The 25,114-nt window shown below is 48.4% G+C and overlaps 1 protein-coding gene and 1 non-coding gene across 3 annotated transcripts in view; both read right to left on the bottom strand.

Annotated features, from left to right (window-relative positions):
• The window catches only part of ATP6V1C2 (ATPase H+ transporting V1 subunit C2), a 59,296-nt gene extending 37,260 nt beyond the window's left edge, over positions 1-22,036 (bottom strand). The window contains exons 1-3 of one of the 2 annotated variants that reach the window (XM_030800521.1): positions 21,936-22,036; positions 20,716-20,870; positions 16,981-17,048 (exon numbers count right to left, since the gene is read on the bottom strand). In XM_030800521.1, coding sequence (XP_030656381.1) covers positions 16,981-17,048; positions 20,716-20,844 — 197 coding nt within the window. In that variant the 5' untranslated portion in view covers positions 20,845-20,870; positions 21,936-22,036. The remainder of the gene's footprint in view (positions 1-16,980; positions 17,049-20,715; positions 20,871-21,935) is intronic. The other variant, XM_030800522.1, reaches the window with a different exon arrangement.
• LOC115831608 lies at positions 2,691-2,755 on the bottom strand. Its single transcript, XR_004027133.1, has one exon. It is a non-coding gene; the product is annotated as a U7 small nuclear RNA (small nuclear RNA).
• Positions 22,037-25,114: the final 3,078 nt, after the last annotated feature.

Raw genomic sequence — 25,114 nt, 5'->3', positions numbered from 1 at the left:
GAAGCAGAGACAGAAACAGAAAGCAGATGTGGTAAAAGTATATGAAAAGTATGAGAATTCTTTTTTTTTTTTTTTTTTTTTTTTTTTTTTTGAGACTGAGTTTCACTCTTGTTGCCCAAGTTTGAGTGCAATGGCGTGATCTCAGCTCATCGCAACCTCCACCTCTCGGGTTCAAGCAATTATCCTGCCTCAGCCTCCCGAGTAGCTGGGATTACAGGCATGCACCACCATGACTGGCTAATTTTGTATTTTTAGTAGAGGCGGGGTTTCTCCATGTTGGTCAGGCTGGTCTGGAACTCACAATCTCAGGTGATCCGCCTGCCCTGGCCTCCCAAAGCACTGGGATTGCAGGCGCGAGCCACCGCAACTGGCTGAGAATTCTTTTCATTGTCTTTCATATTTTCTGGAAATTTGAAATTGGGTCCAAATAAAGCATTTAAGCATGTAAAGCACATAACCCCACTTAAAAAATTATGTCAGCGTATACCTAAATAAGAATCCTAAAAGAAAAGAAACCAAACTGTTGACGCCGGCTATTATCTTCATGGATATAAGAATGGAGACCTGCAATTTCCATGAATTTATGTAATGCTATGTTTTAATTTGTTAAAAACATATTACTTTTGCAAATAGAAAATAAAAGAAACTACGGTTGGGCGCGGCGGCTTATGTCTGTAACCCCAGCACTTTGGGAGGCCGAGGCGGGTGGATCATGAGGTGAAGAGATCAAGATCATCCTGGTCAACATGGTGAAAACACATCTCTACTAAAAATACAAAAATTAGCCTGGCGTGCTGGTGGGCGCCTGTAATCCCAGCTACTTGGGAGGCTGAGGCACGAGAATCGCTTGAACCTGGGAGGCGGAGGTTGCAGTGGACTGAGATTGGGCCACTGCATTCCAGCATGGGTGACAGAGGGAGACTCTGTCTCAAAAAAAAGAAAAAAGAAGAAAAAAAAAAGGAAATAAGAGAAACTGAAAATAAAATAGTAAATTATAACAAAATAAATAATAAATAACTAATAAAAATAAACATAGCAGCATCATTAACAATAGCCAAGGCTGGACGCAGTGGCTCACACCTGTGATCCCAGCATGTTGGGAGGCCGAGGCAGGCAGATCACTTGAGGTCAGGAGTTTGAGACCAGCCTGGCCCACATGGTGAAACCTCATCTCTACTAAAAATACAAAAATTAGCCGGGTGTGGTGGCACACACCTGTAGTTCCAGCTACTCGGGAGGCTGAGGCAGGAGAATCACTTAAACCCGGGAGGTGGAGGTCACAAATTCCATCTCAAAAACAAACGAAAAATAATAGCCAAAAGGTGGGAGCGACCCAAGCATCCATCAATGGCTGAGTGGATACGTAGAATGTGCTGTGTCCATACAATGCGGCACGAGTCAGCCTTAAAAGGAAGGGAATTCTGACACATGCTATAAGACATCGAAGACATGATGCTGAGTAAAATAAGCCAGCCAGAAAAACATTGTGTGATTTCATTCATAGCAGGTACCTAAAATAGTCAATTCATACAGAGAGAAAGTAGAAAGGTAGTTGCCAGGGCCTGGGGGAGGAGGAAATGAGGAGTCACTGTTTAATGAATACAATTTCAGTTCTTCAAAATGGAAAAGTCCTGCGGGTGGAGGGTGGTGACGGTTGTAACAGCAGTGTGAACGTACTTAACGCCACTGAACTGTACACTTAAAAATGGTTGGCCGGGCCTGGTGGCTCATGCCTGTAATCCCAGCACTTTGGGAGGCAGAGGTAGGTGGATCACTTGAGGTCAGGAGTTCGAGACCAGCCTGGCCAACATGGTGAAAACCTGTCTCTATTTAAAATACAAAAGTTACCAGGGCGTGTAGTCCCAGCCACTTGGGAGGCTGAGGCAGGAGAATCACTTGAATCAGGGAGGTGGAGGTTGCAGTGAGCCAAGATGGTGCCACTGCACTCCAGCCTGGGTGACAGAGTGAGACTCTGTCTAAAAAAAAAAAAAAAAGGTTAAAAAGGTAACAAATAGGCTGGGCACAGTGGCTCATACCTATAATCCCTGCACTTTGGGAGGTTGAGGTGGGTGGATCGCCTGAGGTCAGGAGTTCGAGACCAGCCTGGCCAACATGGTGAAATCCCATCTCTCCTAAAAATACAAAAAAATTAGCTGGGTGTGGTGGCAGGCACCCAGATACTCGGGAGGCTGAGGCAGGAGAATTGCTTGAACCCAGGAGGCGGAGGTTGCAGTGAGCTGAGATCGTGCCACTGCACTCCAGCCTGGCAACAGAGTGAGACTGTGTCTCAAAAAAAAAGAAAGAAAAAGAGAAAAAAAAAAACAACCATCAAGCATGGGGACAATTATTGTAACAGTGAGACCTGTTTATGTAGTTCAAGTGTCAGATACTAGAATCTCCCGAAGTTAAACATCTGCAGCATTAAAGGTGAGGAGGCCCGGTGAAATGCTCGTCTATAGGTTCACAGAGGAGCATCAACAAATAGCTCATAAGCGTGAGGAAGAAAGCTCAACCTCATTTGCACAGGAATATCTTTTACACCAATTAGTTCAGTGTATAAAGTAAAGTCCTAATACAGCATTGGCAGTCCTTGGGGAAACAGGAGCATCAAGGCACTGCTGAGATGAGGTGTTGATTGGTACAGCCTTACTAGAGAGTAATTTTAGAGTATCTGTCAAACATTTGGAGGCAAGGGTTGGTTCTGGTGAAAACCGGAAAACCTCCTAGACAAATTCTAAAAAAGCTGTATTCTTTTCTTTGAGACAGGGTCCCACTCTGTCACCCAGGCTGCAGTATAATGGCATTACATGGCCCACTGCAGCCTCAAACTCCTGTGCTCAAGGGACCCTCCTACCTTAGCCTCCCAGGTAGCTGGAACCGCAGGCACACACCACCATGCCTGGTTAAATTTTATTTATTTATTTATATTTATTATTATTATTATTATTATTATTATTATTATTTGAGACAGAATCTCGCTGTTGCCCAGGCTAGGGTGCAGTTGTGCAATCTTGGCTCACTGCAACTTCTGCCTCCAGGTTGCAGCTATTCTCCTGCCTCAGCCTCTCGAGTAGCTGGGATTATAGGTGCCTGCCACCATGCCTGGCTAATTTTTGTATTTTTAGTAAAGATGGGTTTTCACCATGTTAGCCAGGCTGGTCTTGAGCTCCTGACCTCAAGTGATCCACCCGCCTCGGCCTCCCAAAGTGCTGGGATTACAGGCGTGAGCCACCTCGCCCGGCCTAATTTATTATTATTATTTGTACAGACAGGGCATCCCTATGGTGCCTAAGCTAGTTTCCAACTCCTGGGCTCAAGCCATCCTCCTGCCTTGGCCTCCCTAGTGCTGGGATTACAGGTGTGAGCCACTGAACTTCTAGAAATTTATTCTTCTGCTATACTGGCTCATGTGCTACAAACACCATATTTTGTGGCAGAATGGTTTGTAATTACAAAAGACAGGAAGCCATTTCAATGTTTATCAACAAGGGACCCATCTGATACAATGGACCACCAAGAAGTCTCTAAAAAAGAATGAGATCAGGTGTGGTGGCTCACATCTGTAATCCCAGCACTTTGGGAGGCCAAGACAGGAGGATCACTTGAGCCCAGAAGTTCGAGATCAGCTTGAGCAACATAGTGAGACCCTGTATCTACCAAATAAATAAATAAATAAATAAATAAATAAATAAATAAATATTAGCCATGGGTAGTAGGGTGTGCCCGTAGTCCCAGCAACTCAGGAGGGTGAGGCAGGTTGCAGTGAGGAGTAATTGAATCACTGCAGTCCAGCCTGGGCAACACAGCGAGACCCTGTTTCAAAAAACAAAAAGTCAATCATGGTAATTCAAATAGACAAAGCAGTGAGTAAATAAAGGAGTAAGACAAGGGTATGCTACCCAGGCCCAGCCCCTTACCTCGACAGTCATCTGGGGAATCCCCAAGGGAAGAAATTGGGTAAGATGGAGTTGGGGGGGGCATTGCCCAGGTGTAAGGTAGGGCAGGTAGGGACTGGAGGCCTTCGGGTGCTGGGCAGGCAGCCTCCAGACACAGGCAAGCTGCAGTAGGGGATCAGGCGAGAAGGGGCCACCCAGGAGCTTCACAAATCTGCCTGTGGCAGGTCTGTACTGAACGTGCCCTTTCCTTCCTTTCCACAAACACTACGGGGGCACCTCTTAGCCCTGCTGGTTTCTAAACCCTGGGGCCCAAGGCGTTCAGGGGTGGTAGAATAGCCCTGGGGTAGAGGATGGCTGAAGGGCTTCGATCCCAATGGTGAGGGGGCTCCTGAGATCTGTCTCCTCTTCTTCTGCACCCACAGCCAGGACCTTCCTGCTATGCAGGGCCCCCAGGACTCTTCCAGTCCGGGGATATGGGGAGAGGAGCAGCCGGCGGGTGCCTAGAAGCCTTGTACCCCAGCAGGAGGGCTGGAATCGGAGGTGAATACTTGAGGCCACAGATCGCGGGGCCGGAGCAGGGGAGATTCTTAAGTAGCCTTAAGACACAGTGTCTCCAGGGGTTCTGCCCTGCAAACTGCACAGGCCGCTCCCTTCTTTGTAGAAGGAAGGGTTGGGTCTCCCACCTCCAGCTCTCCCGCTGAGGAGTAGTGGATACAGGTTCTGAGGATCCTGAGGGCAAGTCTATGCAACACCAAAGAGAAGGCTTTCTCCCTCCCTGGATTTTCTGGAAAATTCTGGCAAATGCAGGATAGAGTTGTTTGGTTGTCAGAAATTACCCAGAAAGGCCGGCATGGTGACTCACGCCTGTAATCCCAAAACTTTGGGAGGCTGAGGCGGGCAGATCACCTGAGGTCAGGAGTTGGAGACCAGATTGGCCAACATGGCCAAACCCTGTCTCTACTAAAAATACAAAAATTAGCTGGGTGTGGTGATGTGTGCCTGTAATCCCAGCTATTCGGGAGGCTGAGGCTACCGCTTGAGCCTGGGAGGCAAGATTGCAGTGAGCCGAGATCATGCCATTGCACTCCGGCCTAAGCCACAGGGTGAGACTCCATGGAAGGAAGGAAGAAGGGCAGGAGGGAGGGAGGGAGGAACCCACATGCCTGGGAAGAGCACAACCAGGTTACAGGGCAGGGTCGGAGGGAGGGCATCTGGGAGCTTCTCTTTGCACCCAGAAAAGCACTAAGGATTTATATCTGAATGCTTCACACACAAAGCCAAGGCCCCTAGAGCTGAGGAAATGGAGTGCACAGAGGCCCAGAAGCTTGCCCCAGGTCACTTCACTGGTGGCCACATGTCAGCTGGTCCTGACCCCCAGCCTTCCCCTAAAGCCAGCCTCCATCCGTGAAAGCAGGTGCTAGCATGCCCGCTCTGGATAACCCAAAACCCCAGGCCTGCCAGTGCCCAGCCACTGTCAGGGTACCTTGATGAGAGGGGCCACCTGCCCTAGCCTCGCTCCTGCAGCCACACAGGAGGGGCCCGCACACCTGAGAGGGGAGGCCCAGAAGCTTCCAGGGGGAGCCTGTTCCCTGCCTCTCCTGGTGACTCAGGAGCCCCTGGGCACCTCACCCCATCCTTTGTCTCTCTACTTCCTCCTCCACCAAGGGACAATGAAATCGTCATGCCCTGCAGCAAAGTCACCAGGAAAATGTGACTCCACAGCAATTAAGTGATTTTCTTTTCACAAAAACAAAGGTCCAGTGAGGCTCACTAGGAGGCTCCCCCTGGGGACTCTGGCCACAGACACACCATGCTTTAAATTCCAACTTGGCTTCACAGAAACTGGAAGTTTAAATAAGGAGCTGATCTTTAGCTCTTTAGAGGGACTCCCCTCCACATACAGTGTGCAGAGCCACCTAGCAAAGTTACTCTTGTCACTAAGAACAGAATTCTCATTGGCCAAGCTGGCATTATAGACTGATTCACCCACATGCGGTCCAAATAGTAATGCCCTACCCTCTTCAAAAAGCCAATTCCAGCCGGGTGCGGTGGCTCACGCCTGTAATCCCAGCACTTTGGGAGGCCAAGGCGGGAAGATCACCTGAGGTCAGGAGTTTGAGACCAGCCTGGCCAACATGGTGAAACCCCATCTCTACTAAAAATACAAAAAGTAGCCGGGCCTGGTGGCGCACACCTATAATCCCAGCTGCTTGGGAGGCTGAGGCAGGAGAGTCACTTGAACCCAGGAGGCAGAGGTTGCAGGGAGCCGACATAGCGCCACTGCACTCCAGCCTGGGCGACAAGAATGAGATTTGGTCTCAAAAAAATGAAAAAGAAAGTTTTCCCCTTGGAAGGAACAGGCAAGGAGGACCTGAACTCAGCTCCCAGAGAAGTGTTGCTTAAATCCCCTGGGGCCTACAGTCTTTTAGGAATCACTGGGCAATCCCCCAAGTATTTGGGATAGAAAGAAACATCACACATTGAAGTTCTGGAGACTACGCCAAAAAGTCAATCCACCGAGCAGCTTAGCCACTGAGAACAATTGCCGGTCCTGCGCTCACAGAGCAGAGTTCCAGCACATACAATGTGAAGGGCTTCCCTGGAGTTGTGCAACCTGCAGCCCAGCCCAGGGGATGCAGGAGCCAAGGCCAGTCACACAAATAGCAGTACAATGGCTGATAAGCTCTTGAAAATATGTTTACTCTCGCTGGAAATCCAAGAAATGCACATTAAAACAATCACACATCATCCTGCCAGGTACACGAAACAAGTTTCTGAAAAGCACTTAATAGATGGGCTGTGATAAAAGGGCACTTCTTCTAACTTCATTGGAAAACAAGTTAGTAGTATGTACAAACAGCTTTCAATATGTCTATAACCATTATACCAGTAATTCCACTTCTGGGCATGCAACTTTTTTTTTTTTTTTTTTTTTTTTTGAGATGGAGTCTCACTCTGTCGCTCAGGCTGGAGTGCAGAGGCGTGATCTCGGCTCACTGCAACCTCTGCCTCCTGGGTTTAAGTGATTCTCCTGCCTCAGCCTCCCAAGTAGCTTGGATTACAGGTGCCCACCACCAAGCCCGGCGAATTTTTTTGTATTTTTACTAGAGACGAGGTTTCACCCTGTTGGCCAGGCTGGTCTTGAACTCCTAACCTCAAGTGATCCACCCGCCTCGGCCTCCTAAACTGCTGGGATTACAGGCATGAGCCACTGTGCCCGACCATTGGTAAAGTTATATTTAAACATCTCCATGCAACTTTAAAATGATCAAAAATTTACACAATGAGTTATGCAAGGATATTAATTACAAAATTAATACCCCCCAAAAGGCAAAGATAACTTATACAGTGGGCTTTAATAGTGGGCTGTGGAATGCAGATAATTAAAACGAGGTCACCTAGAGGGACCGGGCTGGCTGGCAGTCTGGAGACGTCTTCTGGGTGAGCAGTCTCCTGGGATCAGGTCAATAAGAAGAAACCTGCCCTGCTAGGCTGGGGTGGTGGGTGAGGGGTCTTCCAGGCATAGGACCAAGGCAGGATGGAGCCAGGGTGGCTGGAGAGGAGTACCCTGGGGCATGACCAGCTAGGGGTCTGGAAGCGAGGGTCGCAAGTAAGAATTTTACATTGAGGGCACAGAAAAGCCATAGAGGGTTTCATGCAGGACAGCCATGTGATACGGTGCATTTATTTATTTATTTATTTATTTTTGAGATGGAGTTTTGCTCTTATTGCCCAGGCTGGAGTGCCATGGCGAGATCTCGCTCACCGCAACCTCCGTCTCCCGGGTTCAAGAGATTCTCCTGCCTCAGCCTCCCAAGTAGCTGGGATTACAGGCATGCACTACCACACCCGACTAATTTTTTCTATTTTTAGTAGAGATTAGGTTACTCTATGTTGGTCAAGTTGGCCTCCAACTTCCCACCTCAGGCGATCTGTGATACGGTGCTTTTAAAAAGATCACTCTGGCTGCTGTGGGGTGAATGAATGAAAGGGAAACCGGGAGACAACTGAGTCTGTTGCAAAAACACAGGAACGCAATGAAGGTGGCTTTGATGGACGTGCTGAGAAGTGGGTGGATACGGGACAGATTTTGGAGGTGGAGCCCACAGGACTCCGTCCTTACTGGCATCTCCTGTGGAGGGTTGGACAGGGAGGTGGTGCCCAGACTGTCTGCTTGAGCACCAGGGTCTTAAGTTCCTGGAGGCTTTGACTGAGATGGGAACGAACCCTAGGCAGAAGGCTGCACAAATGGAAGCTGTCTGTTGAGCATGATACCAACTTTGGACATGAAGCTAATGCAAAAAGAACATCCAAAAAGGACCACGGGAGGTTGCCCCTGAAGCTCGTGAAAATAAGGAACGTCCAAATGGCTGCCATTTACCGGGGCTGTGATGAGCACCAACACGATGTTAAGTGAAAAAGGCCTTGCTGGGACCTGGGGAACAATGGAGCTCTGGGTCCCGGGGCAGGGTCCCGAGATGGAAATGCCTCACATTAAATTTAACCTCTAAAGAATGATCTCGGGATTTCACAACATTGCCTCGAGCTGACCCTTACTCCCACATGTTATACCTAAAGTGGCCAGCCAACATTCCTTCCTCCCCTGCTGGCTGGACTTCTGGTTTGATAAGAGCTGCTGGGGGAAGCCTGGCAGATACTGGAGACTCTCCCAGCTGGGCCTAAACTGAAAATCAAGGCAGGGGAGGCAAAGCAGAGCTACTGCCACCTGTGAGGGGCCTACGACAGAGCAAGGGCAGACCAGGGAGCCAGGGAGTCCGAGCTGGAAGCATCGTGGAAAGCCCAGGGCACAGGGTCCCCCAGGGCAGACGGACCCAGACAGGCAGACCATTAATGGCAAGTTGATGGATCTGGAGTGTTTTCCCTCCTCTGCCACCCCCGCCCACCTTTGTCTTTCTAGGATCTTCTCTCGGGGCCTGTTTCCTCCTTTGGAACTCTTGCAGGTTAGATAAGATCTCTAACGGGCTGCCCAGCTCTTCTAACCCAGGATGCTTCCCTCTATTCATCCATTCAATCAGTCACCAAGGGCCTCCATGTTACAGGTGCTAGGGATCTAATCATAAGCAAAAGACAGGGAAGAACAATATGACCAAATAATTCCACAAGAAGACGTCAAAATCCACTGTGGCAAGTGCCATGAAGGAGGGGAGCACCAGGTGTGTTAGACAGGGTGAATCTGTGGGCGTGATGGCAGAGGGTGTGGGAAGAGGTGGGGAAGACAGTCTCCCGGAGCTGGGGAGGAGGAAGAGGGCTCAGCAGTGGCAGATGGGAGGAGGAGGGGTGAAGAGGCTTGGAACAGCCGCCATGGAAAGCAGGAGCCCCGCAGACACACACAGTAGGGCTGCCCAGCAGCTTAGAGCAACCCACCATGCATGCGGCATACAGAGACATGCAACCGCGGTCTATTCACTGAATCCCACGAAATGCCACATAGGTCATCTCAATCTGACATTCTTCCACCAACAGAGAAGAAAAGCCTATATGCTTTTTACAATTCCAGTTTACTTCTCTTTAGAATGCCCTTACAAGTACTGACTCACACGTATCACTAAGCAGACATCCACACTCAGCTATGCAATCTTTGATCAGCCAACCCTCGGTCAGCTCCATGGAACCACGTGGGTAAGGAAAAAGCCAGCAGCTATTCCACAGACAGGGGAAGCACTCAGGGGCAAGCGACGGTCACCAAGCACCACAGCACCCAGGAGGTCCTGCTGAGGTCCTGCTGACCGCCCTAGCGCCTGGGAAATGCACTCTGTCAATCAACACCGCAAAACAGGCTAAGATACTGTGAAGGACTCACACGTTTTTTTTTTTTAAACAGGGAGAGAGATTTTTTTTTTTTTTAAAGATAATAGCATTGGGTTTTTGAAATGTTCATGAATGATAGGGCAAATACAGAATAAATTAACAAAGGCAGTATGAAGGAATACGTTAAAAAAAGAGAGAGAAAGCTCTCGTAAGCAAAAGCTGCCTTCCAACTACATGGAAAAACACTCTAGTGCCCTAAGTAAATAAATAATAAAAGGATATTGAAACAATACACCCTGAAAACGCTTGAGCCTTCTCTGTTCTCCTGGGCAGAAGCAGTGCTGACAGGTTTATGCTACCGAGGTTACAGACCCAGCTAGCATTTATTTACCTAATAACACTCGAGGACTTTTCAAAGAATCAGAGAGGACATTTCAAAGAACTGATGCCATTCTCCAGATTTATTAGTACATATAACCCACTCTTTTACCCCAAGCTCTGGTACCAACTCCCAACACAGGACACCCTGACCCCTGGACTAGAAAAAAGCTAAGATTAGAATTTTGACGTGCTCAGACCACACCATTTTCCTTCCCCCTGATAGGAAGGCTCTTAAGAATATATACCCACAAGGAAAACGAAAACAACGCACAGTGATTTTTCATTCTTGCCACACCTAGTCCTTATTGTTTAGAAAACACTTAAATTTGCACAGGTTCTATCTGTTTCACAATTATAGCCACAGTCTTGCCTGTTCATGCATTTTCATTCCTTTGTCTTTTCTTTTTTTTTTTTGAGACAATCTTGCTCTGTGGCCAGGCTGGAATGCAATGGCACAATCTCGGCTCACTGCAACCTCCACCTCCTGGTTTCAAGTGATTCTCCTGCCTCAGCCTCCTGAGTAGCTGGGACTACAGGCTCCCGCCACCAGGCCCGGCTAATTTTTGTATTTTTAGTAGAGATGGCGTTTCACCATGTTGACCAGGATGGCCTCGATCTCTTGACCTCATGATCCACCCGCCTCGGCCTCCCAAAGTGCTGGGATTACAGGTGTGAGCCACCGCGCCCAGCCTTCATTTCTTTTTCTTAAACATATGCTACACTACCACTAAAAGCAACTTGTGCAACAAGTATGTACAGAACAAAACACTAATATACTTACTGGGGAAACAGAGCAAACAGACAAAAAAGAAACTAAAGTGGGGCTGGGCATGGTGGCTCACGCCTGTAATCCCAGCACTTTGGGAGGCCAAGGCTGGCAGATCACCTGAGGTCAGGAGTTCAAGACCAGCCTGGCCAACATGGCGAAACCCCGTCTCTACTAAAAAAATACAAAAATTAGCTGGGCTTGGTGGGGGGTACCTGTAATCCAGCTATTTGGGAGGCTGAAGCAGGAGAATCACTTGAACCCGGGAGGCGGAGGTTGCAGTGAGCCAAGATCACGCCACTGTGCTCCAGCCTGGGCAGTAGAGCAAGACTCTGTCAAAAAGAAAGAAAGGGAGAGTGAGAGAAAGAGAGAGAGAGAGGGAGAGGAAGAGAGGAAGGGAGGGAGGGAGGGAGTAAGGAAGGGAAAGCAAAAGAAAGCAAGAAAGAAAGCGAAAGAAAGTAAGAAAAGCAAGCAAGCAAGTGAGAAAGAAACTAAAATAGAAACAATAACAATCCAGGATCACAGAATTTCAGAGCTAAAGGGGTTTTAGAGAATAAGAGGTTAGAAGATTTGCACTAGGGCAGAAAATTGGTAGCAAAGACAGCTCTAGAATTGCTACCATTTCTGCAGCAGGCAGGGAACTATTCACACTTTTTTTTTTTCTTTTTTTCTTTTCTTCTTGAGACAGGGTCTCACTCTGTTGTCCAGGCTGGAGTGCAGTGGTGTGATCTCTGCTCACTGCAGCCTCGACCTCCTGGGCTCAAGCAATTCTCCCTCCTCAACTTCCCAAGTGCTGGGACTACAGGCATGCACCACCACACCTGGCTAAATTTTGTATTTTTTGTAGAGATAGGGTTTCACCATGTCGCCCAGGCTGGTCTTAAACTCCTGGGCTCAAGTGATCCACCCATCTCAGCCTCCCAAAGTGCTGGGATTACAGGCATGAGCTACCGCACTTGGCTCAATTCACACTTCTTAAGCCAACCTTCCTGCACGAGACCAGTCTCCTGCTGCAGTTTGTCACTGCTGCCCAGGAAAACCTAAGGCATTCACCAGCCTAGGGCAGTGGGCTGTTCTCGATGGCATCTGTTACAGGCCTTTCTTAGGTTTAGCATTATTTGATTATGTGATGTGATTATTTTATTAATATGAGTCTTCTCAGCTAGGCAATAAGTTGTACAAGGCCAGTCATACCTCCCTGTGGTGCAGAGAAGCCTAAGAAGGGAGTCAACATTTCCAGATCAAGTCACTTTTTCTTGGAAATTAACTTTTACAGGACAGGCCCTGGGATTTGATAATACTTGATTTAGCATGATTTTACTTCCCTTCATTCATCTGAGAGCAGACAGATTTTATGAATGAGAGAGCCAAAGATTAGGTTTCTTTCTCAAAGACTGTGAATGGTGGCTAGGTGTGGTGACTCATGCTTGTAATTCCAGCACTTTGGGAGGCCAAGGCGGGAGGATTGCTAGAGCCCAGGAGTTCGAGACCAGCCTGGGCGACATGGTGAAACCCCATCTCTACAAAAAATACAAAATTTTTTTGTCTCTACAAAAAAATTTTAAAATTAGCTGGGCATGGTGTTGTGCACCTGTGGTCCCAGCTACTTGAGAGGCTGAGGCGGGAGGATCACTTGAGCCCAAGAGGTGGAGGTTGCAGTGAGCCTTGATGGTGCTACTGCACTCCAGGCTGGGTGACAGAGCAAGACCCTGTCTCATGAAAAAAAAAAAATTGTTGGCAGGGCGCAGTGGCTCATGCCTGTAATCCCAGCACTTTGGGAGGCCAAGGTGGGCAGATCACCCGAGGTCAGGAGTTTGAGACCAGCCTGACCAATGTGGAGAAATCCCATCTCTACTAAAAAATACAAAATTAGCCGGGCATGGTGGCACGTGCCTGTAATCCCAGCTACTTGGGAGGCTGAGGCAGGAGAATCGCTTTAACCCAGGAGGCGGAGGTTGCAGTGAGCTGAGATCGTGCCATTGCACTCCAGCCTGGGCAACATGAGTGAAACTCTGTCTCAAAAAAAAAAAGGGTTTACACCTATGTATTATCCCATTTCAAAAAAAAAACCACTGTGAACGGCAAACTACTTGGTGACTAGGAGTGCCTGTGTGTTAGTCCAACATCCCATACAAAGCAAAATGTCACTAAGAAAGGCATCCTATTATTCTTAGGCAATCAGAAGGTAAATAGCAACAGAACACCGAGAACCCAATTTTTAGCCCATGGCACTAATCTGCAGATTAGAAATCCTCAAAGTGGCCAGGCACAGAGGCTCACGCCTGTAATCCCAACACTTTGGGAGGCTGAGGCTGGAAGATCACTTGAGGTGAGGAGTTCGAGACCAGCCTGCCCAACATGGTGAAACCCCATCTCTACTAAAAATACAAAAATTAGCCTGGCCTGGTGGCACATGCCTGTAATCTCAGCTACTTGGAAGACTGAGGCAGGAGAATCACTTGAGCCCAGGAATCAGAGGTTGCAGTGAGCTAAGATTGTGCCACTGTACTCCAGCTGGGGCAACAGAGCGAGATTCTATCTTAAAAAAAGAAATACTCAAAGTCTGTTCACTAGAACTCCTAATCCCATACAGTTCATCAAACAAGGCAGTAGCAGCCATATCACCATTCCACTAAGAAGAAAAGAGCAAGTCCATGGGCCCTAAAAACCTGAAAGTTTCACAAATGTTAAGGGTTAGGAGAAGAAAAAGAAAAGGAATCCCTGAAACCCTTTAAGGAAGCAGTCAGAGCGCTGAGTCCCAGCACTGCAGCCCAATAGGCCACCACCCAGCCCTTGGGGAATGCTGCCCTCATCTACCCCATAGCCAAGGTCTCGAGCTGTCATCCAGGCTGGAGGGCAGTGGCACGATCACAGCTCAGTTCAGCCTCGACCTCCTGGGCTCAAGCAATCCTCCCACTTCAGCCTCCCAAGTAGCTGGGACTACAGGTGCACCACCACAGCCAGCTAGTATTTTTTACTTTTTGTAGAGACAGGGTCTCACTATGTTGCCCAGGCTCTTCTCAAACTCTTGGGCTCAACTGTCCCTCCTGCCTTGGCCTCCCAAAGTGCTGGGATTACAAGTGTGAACCACTGCGCCTAGCCTGATCTTACTTCTATTACTACATTATCCAGAAATTATATTTATATGTTGAGAAAATTAGATGTATGCACTGTAAACATAATATACAAAGTTATATTTGGATGGCTTAATTATGGGTGATTTATATTTTTTTCATGCTATTTTATGATCTATAAATGCTTTCCAATGAATCACTTGAGGTCAGGAGTTCGAGACCAGCCTGGCCAACATGGTGAAACACCATCTCTACTAAAAATACAAAAATTAGCTGGGCATGTTGGCACGTACCTGTAATCTCAGCTACTCGGGAGGTTGAGGCAGGAGATTGCTTGAACTTGGGAGGCAGAGGCTGTAGTGAGCCCAGATCATGCTACTGCACTCCAGCCTGGGTGACAGAGTGAGACTCTATCTCAAAAAAAAAAAAAAAAAAAAAAATGTTTTCCAATGATTATATACCAGATTTGTAATAATTTTTTTTTTTTTTGAGACAAAGTCTTGCTCTGTCCCAAGCTGGAGTGCAGTGGCACGACCTCAGCTCACTACAACCTCCGCCTGCTGGGTTCAAGCAATTCTTGTGCCTCAGCCTCCCGAGTAGCTGGGATTATAGGCGCCAGCCACCACATCCAACTATTTTTTTTTTTTTTGTATTTTCATGTTGGCCAGGATGCTCTCGAGCTCTTCACCTCGTGATCCACCCGCCTCGGCCTCCCAAAGTCCTGAGATTACAGGCGTGAGCCACCACGCCTGGCCCAGATTTGTAATAATTTAAACAAAGATATATAATTTTAAGACTCCACACCATCCTCACACAGTTTTTTTTTTTTTTTTTGGGACAAGGTGTCACTCTTTCACCCAGGCTGGAGTGCCGTGGCATGATCTCGGTCACTGCAGCCTCAAACTTCCAGGCTCAGGTGATTCTTCCACCTCAGCCTCCTGCATAGCTGGCACTACAGGCACATACCACCATACCCGGCTAATGTTTTGTATTTTTAATAGAGATGAGGTTTTCCTATGTTGTCTAGGCTGGTCTTGAACTCCTGGAGTCAAGCAATCCACCAGTCTATTCAAATAAATGAGGGTACATCTAGATATTCACAGTAACACAGCCATTAAAAGAACGAACATGCAGTTATGGACTGATATAAAACTATCTCTAAGATACGTTATTTAACTAAAATGCAAGATGCAGAATATATGCTATCATTTGTACAAAATTAATTTTAAGGCTGAATGTGGTGAGTCACATCTGTAATCCCAACACTTTGGCAGGCCGAGGCAACAGGATCACTTGAGGCCAGGAGTTCAAGGCCAGCCTGGGCAACATAGTGAGACCCTGTCTTTACCAAAAAAATACAAAAATTAGCTAGCTGGGCATGATGGCATGTGACTATAGTCTCAGATAATTGGGAGGCTGAGGCAGTAGGATCGCTTGAGCCCAGGAGTTCAAGGCTGCAGTGAGCTATGATTGTGCCACTGCACTCCAGCCTAGGCAACACAGCCAGACCCTGTCTGCAAAAAACACAAATAAGTAAACAAATACATGAATGAATAATATTAATTTTAAGACATATTTATTTGTGCATGTATTGGCTATCTCTGGAAGGCTTACTTAGAAAGTTATAGGAAAATTGCCTTAAAAGAGGGGCAATAGAGGACTAGGGACAGGAAAGAGAAAAACAGGTGAGAAGAAAACTTAATTTTCTTTTTCTTTTTGAGATGGAGTCTCACTCTGTCACCCAGGCTGGAGTGAAGTGGCGCGATCTCGGCTCACTGCAACCCCCATCTCCCCTCCCCCGCCCAAGCGATTCTCCTGCCTCAGCCTCCCCAGTAGCTAGGATTATAGGCACCCACCACCACACCCAGCTAATTTTTGTATTTTTAGTAGAGACAGAGTTTCGCCATGTTGGCCAGGCTGGTCTCAAACTCCTGACCTCAAGTGATCCACCTGCCTCGGCCTCCCAAAATGCTGGGATTACAGGCGTGAGCCACCACTCCTGGCCAGAAACCTTCACTTTCACTATATATATCCTTTTTGTACTTTGAGTTTTTGTTTATTTGTTTGTTTGAGATGGGGTCTCACTCTGTTGTCCAGGCTGGAGTGCAGCGGCACAACCATAGCTCACTGCAGCCTCAGGCTCCTGGGTTCAAGCATTTTTCTCACCACAGCCTCCCCAGTAGCTAGGACTACAGGAGCACATCACCACATCTGGCCTTTTTTTTTTTTTTTTCTTAGAAACAAGGTCTTTTGGCTGGGCATGGTGGCTCATGGCCTGTAATCCCAACACTTTGGGAGGTCGAGGCAGGTGGATCACCTGAGGTCAGGAGTTCGAAACTAGCCTGGACCACATGGTGAAACCCTGTCTCTACTAAAAATACAAAAATTAGCTGGGCGTGGTGGAGGGTGCCTGTAGTCCCAGCTACTCAGGATGCTGAGGCAGGAGAATCACTTGAACCTGGGAGGCGGAGGTTGCAGTGAGCCACGATCAGACCATTGTACTCCAGCCTGGTCAACAGAGTGAGACTCTGTCTCAAAAAAGGAAGGGAGGAAAGGAAAGGAAAGGAAAGGAAAAGGAAAAGGAAAAGGAAAAGGAAAGGAAAGGAAAGGAAAGGAAAGGAAGTCTGTCTCTCTATATTGTCCAGGCTGGTATTGAACTCCTGGGCTCAAGCGAGTCTCCTGATTTAACCTGTGGAGTAGCTAGGATTACAGGTGTGAGCCACTGTGCCAGGCCTCTTTTTGTACTTGAAATTTTGTACTATGAGCATTTATTACTAAAAAATAAACAAACTTAAAAAGGCTTGGTGGGAAACTACACCAATGAGTTTTCCAAGTGTCTTGGCACCTATGCATGATCTTCAGGTTGAAGGTAACCACTTAACAAGTGCTGCCTCCAGCAGACAAAACACCAGGAGGGACCAGGCAGGCTCCTGCAGACCCAGCACCCGCAGCGGGACTGATCGGTTTTCTCTGCTCACTTTTGGAACCAGGTCTAGACAGGTCCATACTCCAGTTCAGCCAAAGCAAGAACACTGTGTCCTCTGACAACAATGTCAAATTCTCACTTGTATGTAGTAAATAAGGAATATTTTACCTTTCAGCAAAGGTGTCGAGTTTCCCCAACTCATCAGAGAGGCCAACCAGGGAATCCAAGGTCCCCACCTAGACAGATCATAAAAACGTCAGAGGCTCACAGGTTTCTGGCCAAGCATGATGCCATCTCAACAACAGGGCAGGGACTCTGTCACTTCATCTTGAATTTGTCACCCTTGGTCAATGGCCAAAGTGGAAAGTAGAAAGAACTCTTAATGGAAACCAGTGGATTTGGGGGTGTCTTTACTTATTTTTGACCAACAGGATAAACTGTCATATGCCTGCCACAGGAAGCAGTGACTATGATGTTACCATCTGACCTCAGCTCATTTTCCTCTTAGAATGGCAGCCTGCTAGTCAGTCATGCTGTTAATCTCCATAGCTGAGGAAGAGATACACCAGAAAGCAAGTTAAAGAAGTTCTCATTCCTAAAAGCTTTTCTGCTCCAAGACAGTCCCACCAGTTGTGTTTTTGTTTGCTTGTTTTGTTGTTGTTTTTATTTTTTGAGACGGAGTTTTGCTCTTGTTGCCTAGGCTGGAGTGAAATGGCACGATCTTGGCTCACCTCAACCTCCGCCTCCTGGATTCAAGTGATTCTCCTGCTTCAGCCTTCCTGGGTAGCTGGGATTACAGGCATGCACCATCATGCACAGCTAATTTTTTATTTTTAGTACAGACGGGGTTTCTCCATGTTGGTCAGGCTGGTCTCAAACTCCCGACTTCAGGTGATCTGCCTGCCTTGGCCTCCCAAAGTGCTAGAATTACAGGCTCGAGCCACTGCACCCAGCCACACTGTCTTTTTCTCTCTTCTTTGCTGTTATTAACCATGATCTTGAGGCCGAGGTGGGCAGATCACCTGAGTTCAGGAATTCGAGACCAGCCTGGCTAATATGGCAAAACCCTGTCTCTACTAAAAATACAAAAATTAGCTGGGCATGGTGGCATGTGCCCGTAATCCCAGCTACTTGGGAGTCTGAGGCAGGAAAATCATTTGAACCCAGGAGGTGGAGGTTGCAGTGAGCCAAGATCGCACCATTACACTCCAGCCTGGGCAACAGAGTGAGACTGCATCTCAAAAAAAAAAAAAAAAAAAAATTATTGCTGGGGAAGGAGGCAGCTTTTTCTTTCTTTCCACTTCATCATTCACCTAAGTTCTTTTCTTTTCAGAGTACTTATGATCTGTTTTTTTTGTTGTTGTTTTTTATTTTTTGAGATCTCGGCTCACTGCAACCTCTGCCTCTCAGGTTCAAGTGATTCTTCTGCCTCAGTCTCCCAAGTAGCTGGTATTACAGGCATGTGCCCCATGCCTGGCTAATTTTTTTAAATTTTTAGTAAAGATGGGGTTTGGTCATGTTGTCCATGCTGGTCTCGAACTCCTGACCTCAAGTGATCTTCCCGCCTCGACCTCCCAAAGTGCTGGGATCACAGGAGCGAGCCACCGTGCCTGGCCATGATTTATTTCTTAGTGTAGAAATTACTACAATGTCCAAAATTGTCTTTAAAGGTCTTTTCACAGAATCAGAAAGAAAAGGGTTGCTATCGTGTGGTACCACCAACTAGATGTTAAAAAGTAATTAGGTTCTGAGACTTGGCAGAATTTCAAGAAAAAAAAATTAAGAAAAATAATTAGGAGGCTGGGCACAGTGGCTCACACCTGTAATCTCAACACTTTGGGAGGCCGAAGGTTTGAGACCAGACTGGTCAACCTGGTGACACCCCATCTCTACTAAAAATACAAAAACTAGCCAGGCATGGTGGCATGTGCCCGTAATCCCATCTACTGAGGAGGCTGAGGCAGGAGAATCACTTGAACCCAGGAGGCGGAGGTTGCAGTGAGCCTAGATTGCACCACTCCATTCCAGCCTGGGTGACAGAGCGAGACTCCATCCAAAAAAAAAAAAAAAAAAGTAATTAGGAAATGATGAAGCCTGAATATCTCTACCAAGTCAAGTCGCTTCTTTTCAAGCAACTTAATTTTAAGCAACTTCTGCAGGTGCTGTGTCTTCTTTTTTTATCTTTTTACCTTCCAGAGTCCAGCACAGTGCCTCACATACAGTATCAATGAGTGGATGCAGAATTTACTAACCCGTACAGTGTCCATTGCTGGACAAGCAGAGGCAGGCTTAAAAAGGCAGCAAGATGTGGGTTCAGAACCCACTGCTGCCACTTACCAGCCTGGCAACACTTAGCCTCTCCCAGCCTGTCCCCAGAGTCAGCTTCCCGGTGATACATTTAAAGTACCTAGCTGTCAGCACTTTGCTCAACAAATGTTAGCAAATGGGGTAGCATTACAACCCTGGTAGCTGATGGGGCAGCTGTTTTGGCAGAGGAGCAAGGTGAGGTTTGAAAAGGGAGTATATGGCAGTTTTCTACAAGAGCAGATATGCTGGGCAGTCAGTGCCATCTCACCAGCACCTGTGCCATGTGGTCTGGGAGAAAGCTGTAGTATCTTCCCCGTGGAAACCTACAGCCTCAGAAAGTACCACGGTAAGTCCACTCTTTTTGAAGTAAAATAATTGTGTGGCCAGGCGTGGTGGCTCACTCCTGTAATCCCAGCACTTTGGGAGGCTGAGGCGGGTGGATCACCTGAGGTCAGGAGTTTGAGACCAGCCTGCCCAACATGGCGAAACCCCATCTCTACTAATAATGCAAAAATTAGCTGGGCGTGGTGGCGTGCGCCTGTAATCCCAGCTACTCGGGAGGCTGAGGCAGGAGAATCACTTGAACTTGGGTGGCGGAGGTTGCAGTAAGCTGAGATCGTGCCACTGCACTCCAGCCTGGGCGACAAGAATGAACTCTGTCTCCAAAAAAAAAAAAAAAAAAAAAAAAAAAAAAAAGAATTGCATGTCTCATTATTATTATTATTTTTTTTTTGAGATGGAGTCTCGCTCTGTCACCCAGGCTGGAGTGCAATGGCACAATCTCGGCTCACTGCAAGCTCCGCCTCCCAGATTCACACCATTCTCTTGCCTCAGCCTCCCGAGTAGCTGGGACTACAGGAGCTCGCCACCATGCCCGGCTATTTTTTTGTATTTTTTAGTAGAGACAGGATTTTGCTGTGTTAGCCAGGATAGTCTCAATCTCCTGACCTCATGATCCACCCACCTTGGCCTCCCAAAGTGCTGTGATTACAGGCGTGAGCCACCGCACCTGGCCTCATTCTTCCTTAATGTTTGTTTCATTTGAACTTTGCCCTCCACTCCAAGAACCCTTAGATGCCTGGGCACGACCCAAACTCCCTTCTGCCACCAAATTCCCTCCCTTCCCCTCCCTCAGGACCAAAGGGATCCTAGATTTCCTCCCCTGCCCCCAGGTCAAGAGTACAATCAAGGCTGAAGCCCCCCAAGCCTGCACATCTAAACTATACGGTCGGTCTTCTGAGACGTTGCAGACAAACCAGGAGGAGCCAGAGGAACACTCGAGAGAACTTGAGTGTGCATTTACCATGCTTCCCACTTTTTGAAGCATTAGACATTGCTACCCACAACCTTGTCCCCCTGTTCATTCCTTCCTGTGGCTGCACCTACATAGGTATCACAATTAATTTTGGACTATGGCATGATATCCCACCTAGCCCATCACCTCCCCCTCCATCCTCAAACCTCACCTTGTCCTCAGAGCCCCTGCCTTTGCCTTGATACTTTCTCCTTGGCTTCCTGAAGTAGCAACCTCTGTCTCCCTCTCCCGTCTCCCCCTGACCAATCCATCCCTTTTTCACTTCTTCCCAGGAATTTTACCTTGAAGTCAGGAATAGCGAATTTGGTATTATAAGACAGGTTGGACTTGGAGGTTACAGTATTCATCCTCTCCAGAGCTTGCAAATTTTCCTTATCGCCAGGGGCAGAAATTAACCAAAACTCCGACATGCTTCCAGTCTTCTCTTACCCAGTGACTGCCCAGAACCAGCACAAACATACACAAACAGAAACAGGAGGAGAGATGTGTCAGATATCCCCGCCTCACCACTCCCTACCCTCCAATTCATCCTTTCTAGGATCTGTGAGCTCCAAGGACATCCATTTGCAAAAGCAAAGCTCTTATCTGCACCTGGGCAGCCCTCAGGTGCTCACGAAACTCCAAAGCTCCTTGGTCCCTGCGGTGGTTCTGGATGGTTTTCAGGAGCATAGGAGGAGAGAGAGGTTCCTTTCTTTCTCTCCACCTCAGTGAACAACCTCTATCAGGCATCTGGAGGAGGACACCTTCTGGGGGAATATTTGTCTTCCTTCCACACTGCATCTTCTGGGATGCAGGATGGGGTGGAGGAAGGCGTGGGATGAGGGAAGGATTTTCACAACAGGCTACCAGGTCAAACCGCAGGTCAAACTGGCCAACCCTGTGATTGGTATTGGCTTTAAAAATAGACTTCAGAAGGATTTTTTTTAATAAGAAAAAAAAGTAGTAGGGGGTGAGGGGAACTCTTTTTTCCACTAGGCGAGGTGCCCGCTCAGCAGAGCTGGGTCCCTTGCCCGACCTGGCCGGCGGTTTCGCGGCCGCGTCTGCGGCCTCTACGGCCGATTCGATTCGTGCTGCTCCTTCACAGGTGTCCACACCCGCACCTTTCCCCCTTGGCCGGATTCCCCTTTTCCGCTTGCCTCCCCGCGGCGTCTCCTGATGGCTGGGGAAAAGCAGGATAAGCTCTGAGGAGCCAGAGACGCCTGGTGGAACCTCTTCCTTTTGGACTCCCGGTCCCGCTCCAATCTGAGGGCGTTTTGTTCTCTCCTAACCCCGCGCAGACCCAACGCAGCTCCTTTCCGCCTTGACTGCCCATGGCCTGGGGACGAACTGGCTCCCCGCAGCACCTGCGGAGATGCTACCAGCCCGGCCGCGGGGAAGCGCGCGGAGGTGCCCGCTGCCCACGTTCCCAATGAGAAAGCGCAGGCCAGTGCGCAGCCGGACCCCGTGCCTGTGTCCCCACCCCGCCCCCGCCTCGGGTCCCCGCTCCGCGGTGCGTCCTTACCGGGAGCCGGCGGGGCGCAGGCCGCGCTATAGGGGCTGCGGGCGACGGGCGTCTGGTGCGGGGCCGGAGCGCACTGCCGGCTCCCGGGAGGCAGCGGCTTCGCTGCCCCGCGCCCCGCCCCGCCTTTTATCCCGGGCGCTGGAGGCGGCCCCGGCCACGCGGGATATTTGCATACGGGCCGCCCGCCTCCCGCCTCGCTCCAGCCGGGGGCCCGAGACCCGGGAAGCAGGTGCAGGCGCCGGGCGGGAAGGCGCGGAGGAGACGCGCAGGGTCTCCAGTCCGCTACTCGCGAGGGCCGGGGCCCTGGGGGCTTCTGCTGCGCGTCCCACGGGGTCTCCTGCCGCACGACTGCTCTGCCGCGTCCGGGACGCGTGGACGGCTGAGCCGGGTGGGAGTCGGGAAAAGGCTCCGAGCTCCGGACCACCCCGTCCTCCCGCTGCGGCCGCCGCAGCCCCGCCTGGTCACCCACTCTCGCCTCACAGAGACAGGCGCGGATCTCAGGGGAATCACCTACTCCCAGGTGTCTCCAGGCCAGTGCACGAGACAGGGCCCACCTGTGGGGAGCCGCGCAACAGGTGCGCAGGTGCTCGGGACACACCTGGGTAGACAGCGAAGCTTTTCCTGTCCGTGTGGGCGCGGGTGTGCGCCCGGTTGCCCAGGAAACTCCCACCTCACCCTCTCCACCTTCCGAACTGCCCTGTGGATGGTGGGTGGGGGTGAGGTTACAGCTCACCGTGCGACTATCAGAGGTGAGTTCATGATCCGTGCTGTCTGGAACCAGGAGGGGAAACCCTGGAAATTAACGTGTGAAGGTTAAAAACAAGACAAAACCAAAGGAGAACTCGGAGAATTCATTTTCTCTGGACTGAAGGAGAAAGCTTTAAAGCATCCTTCCATGTGGGCGATGTTTTCATTGGTTTCTGGGAAAGATGAAGATCTCAAGAGTGTCCTTCGAGGGGGCATTGGAGACGGTGTTCTTGCTTCCTTAAACGTGGACTCCCCCTCCTATGTAAACTAGCCGTATCTATCAACCCATTCTTGTGAATGCATCAGGGTCTTTGGGAGAAGTATTTGACATCATCTGAGACTTAAGCTGTAATCATATAGGATGGGATGGGAAGCTCCAGAGACAGGACAGAAAGGTGGCTTTGAGATCACAGTGGGGCCGTACTGTGAGCCTAGGGTAGACTTGGAAGTCCCAGCACCTGCAGGAGGCATCGTTATTGGGACACTAATGTGCATTAGTCAGTCGTTGCAACATCTTCCTGAGGGAGGATACCTGAAACCAAGGGATGGGGAAACCCCGGTGTGTTTGAGGACATTAAGTGGCTATTCCAGGGAAGGAGTGGCCCAGTTAGACATTAAAGTGGGGTGGTCTCCAATCTTGGACATTATCCAGGCACGCCATTTTATCCCGCCAGGGAAAACATCTTAGAGCTGGGGGCAGATCTCATCTGCAAACAAGGGTGGAGATGCCCACAGAAGTTACGTGAATTGCCCAGTGTCACACAGCTGGTTATGTCAGAGCTACAGTTGGAACTCGGGCCTGTGACTGAGTCTTATGTCCTTTCTACTGCTCCCAGCAAGCCTGCAGGACTAGATAATCAGGGTGAGGAAGAACACATGCCTTCTATTTTAGTCCACATTTTCCCATCTGCAAGGTTCAAAGCCATGGACCTGGCTTCTCAGAGACTGAGCAACACATTTAGAAGTATCTGTGACTTTGCTCATGGCACCACTCTTTCTATACAGCTGGTTACCTGTAAATACTTTGTTTTGTGCCAGGCATGGTGGCTCACACCTGTAATCCCAGCACTTTGGGGGGCCGAGGTGGGCAGGTCACCTGAGATCAGGAGTTCGAGACCAGCCTGACCAACATGGAGAAACCCCGTCTCTATTAAAAATAAAAAATTAGCTGGGTGTGGTGGCACATGCCTGTAATCCCAGCTACTCGGGAGGCTGTGGCAGGAGAATTGCTTGAACCCAGAGGCAGAGGTTGTGGTGAGCCAATATCGCACCATTGCACTCCAGCCTGGGCAACAAGAGTGAAACTCCATCTCAAAAAAGAAAACAAAAAACCCAAACCAAACCAAAACAACAACAACAAAAAACAAAACAAAACAAAACTTTGTTCTGTGAAATAAGAGAGTCAGACACAAATAACTCCTGGATAGGCCAGGCACGGTGGCTCACGCCTGTAATCCCAGCACTTTGGGAGACCGAGGCAGGCAGATCACGAGGTCAGGAGATCAAGACCATCCTGGCTAACACAGTGAAACCCCATCTCTACTAAAAATACAAAAAAATTAGCCAGGCTTTTTTTTTTGGCGGGCACCTATAGTCCCAGCTACTTGGGAGGCTGAGGCAGGGGAATGGCATGAACCCGGGAGGCGGAGGTTGCAGTGAGCCAAGATTGCGCCACTGCACTCCAGCCTGGGCAATAGAGCGAGACTCTGTCTCAAAAAAAAAAAAAAAAACTAGCTGGACATGGTGGTACGCACCTGCAGTCTCAGCTGCTGGGGAGGCTGAGGAGCGAGAATCACTTGAACCCGAGAGGCAGAGGTTACAGTGAGTCGAGACCATGCCACTGTATTCCAGTCTGGGTGACGGAGCAAGACTCCATCTCCAAAAACAAAAAACAAAACAAAAACAAAAACACACAAATAACTTCTGGACATCATCTGATTAAGAAAATAATAAGGACCTACAGTGTTCCTTGTCTTCCTCAAAATCTAAAACCTTTCTGGTCTTTCGCATCTTAAGTTTCTTGTTTCATAGCTGAATTTATAATGGATGATGTCTACTGCTGCAGGGGTAGCTTGACATTTTTCAAATAACTTTTTTTCTGCTTATATAGGTAATTCTCTCCTTTTCTTTTCTCCAACAAGAATGAGCTTGAAATTTCTCTGTTTTTTAAAAAGAATTTGGCAAACAGAGAAGTATAAGGAAGAAAATAAAAATTACTTGTAATTCTATAATTAGCTGCTGTTAACATTTAAATTCTTTATTACTGTTTAATGCATATTCATACATAGATGCAGATTTCTTTGCATGATTGAGATTATATATTATTCATAAAGCTTGGCATTCTGCTGTTTGCTTTCTAAAGATCAAAAAAGTTGATCAAATGTATCTTATCAGTAAAGGGTAATCCAATGTCATCAGAGTTTACCACAACT

Source organism: Nomascus leucogenys, chromosome 19 (genome assembly GCF_006542625.1).
Source record: "Nomascus leucogenys isolate Asia chromosome 19, Asia_NLE_v1, whole genome shotgun sequence".
Classification (NCBI taxonomy): domain Eukaryota; kingdom Metazoa; phylum Chordata; class Mammalia; order Primates; family Hylobatidae; genus Nomascus; species Nomascus leucogenys.
Note: the sequence above shows the minus strand (reverse complement) of the source record. Positions and strands in the feature narration are given on the sequence as shown.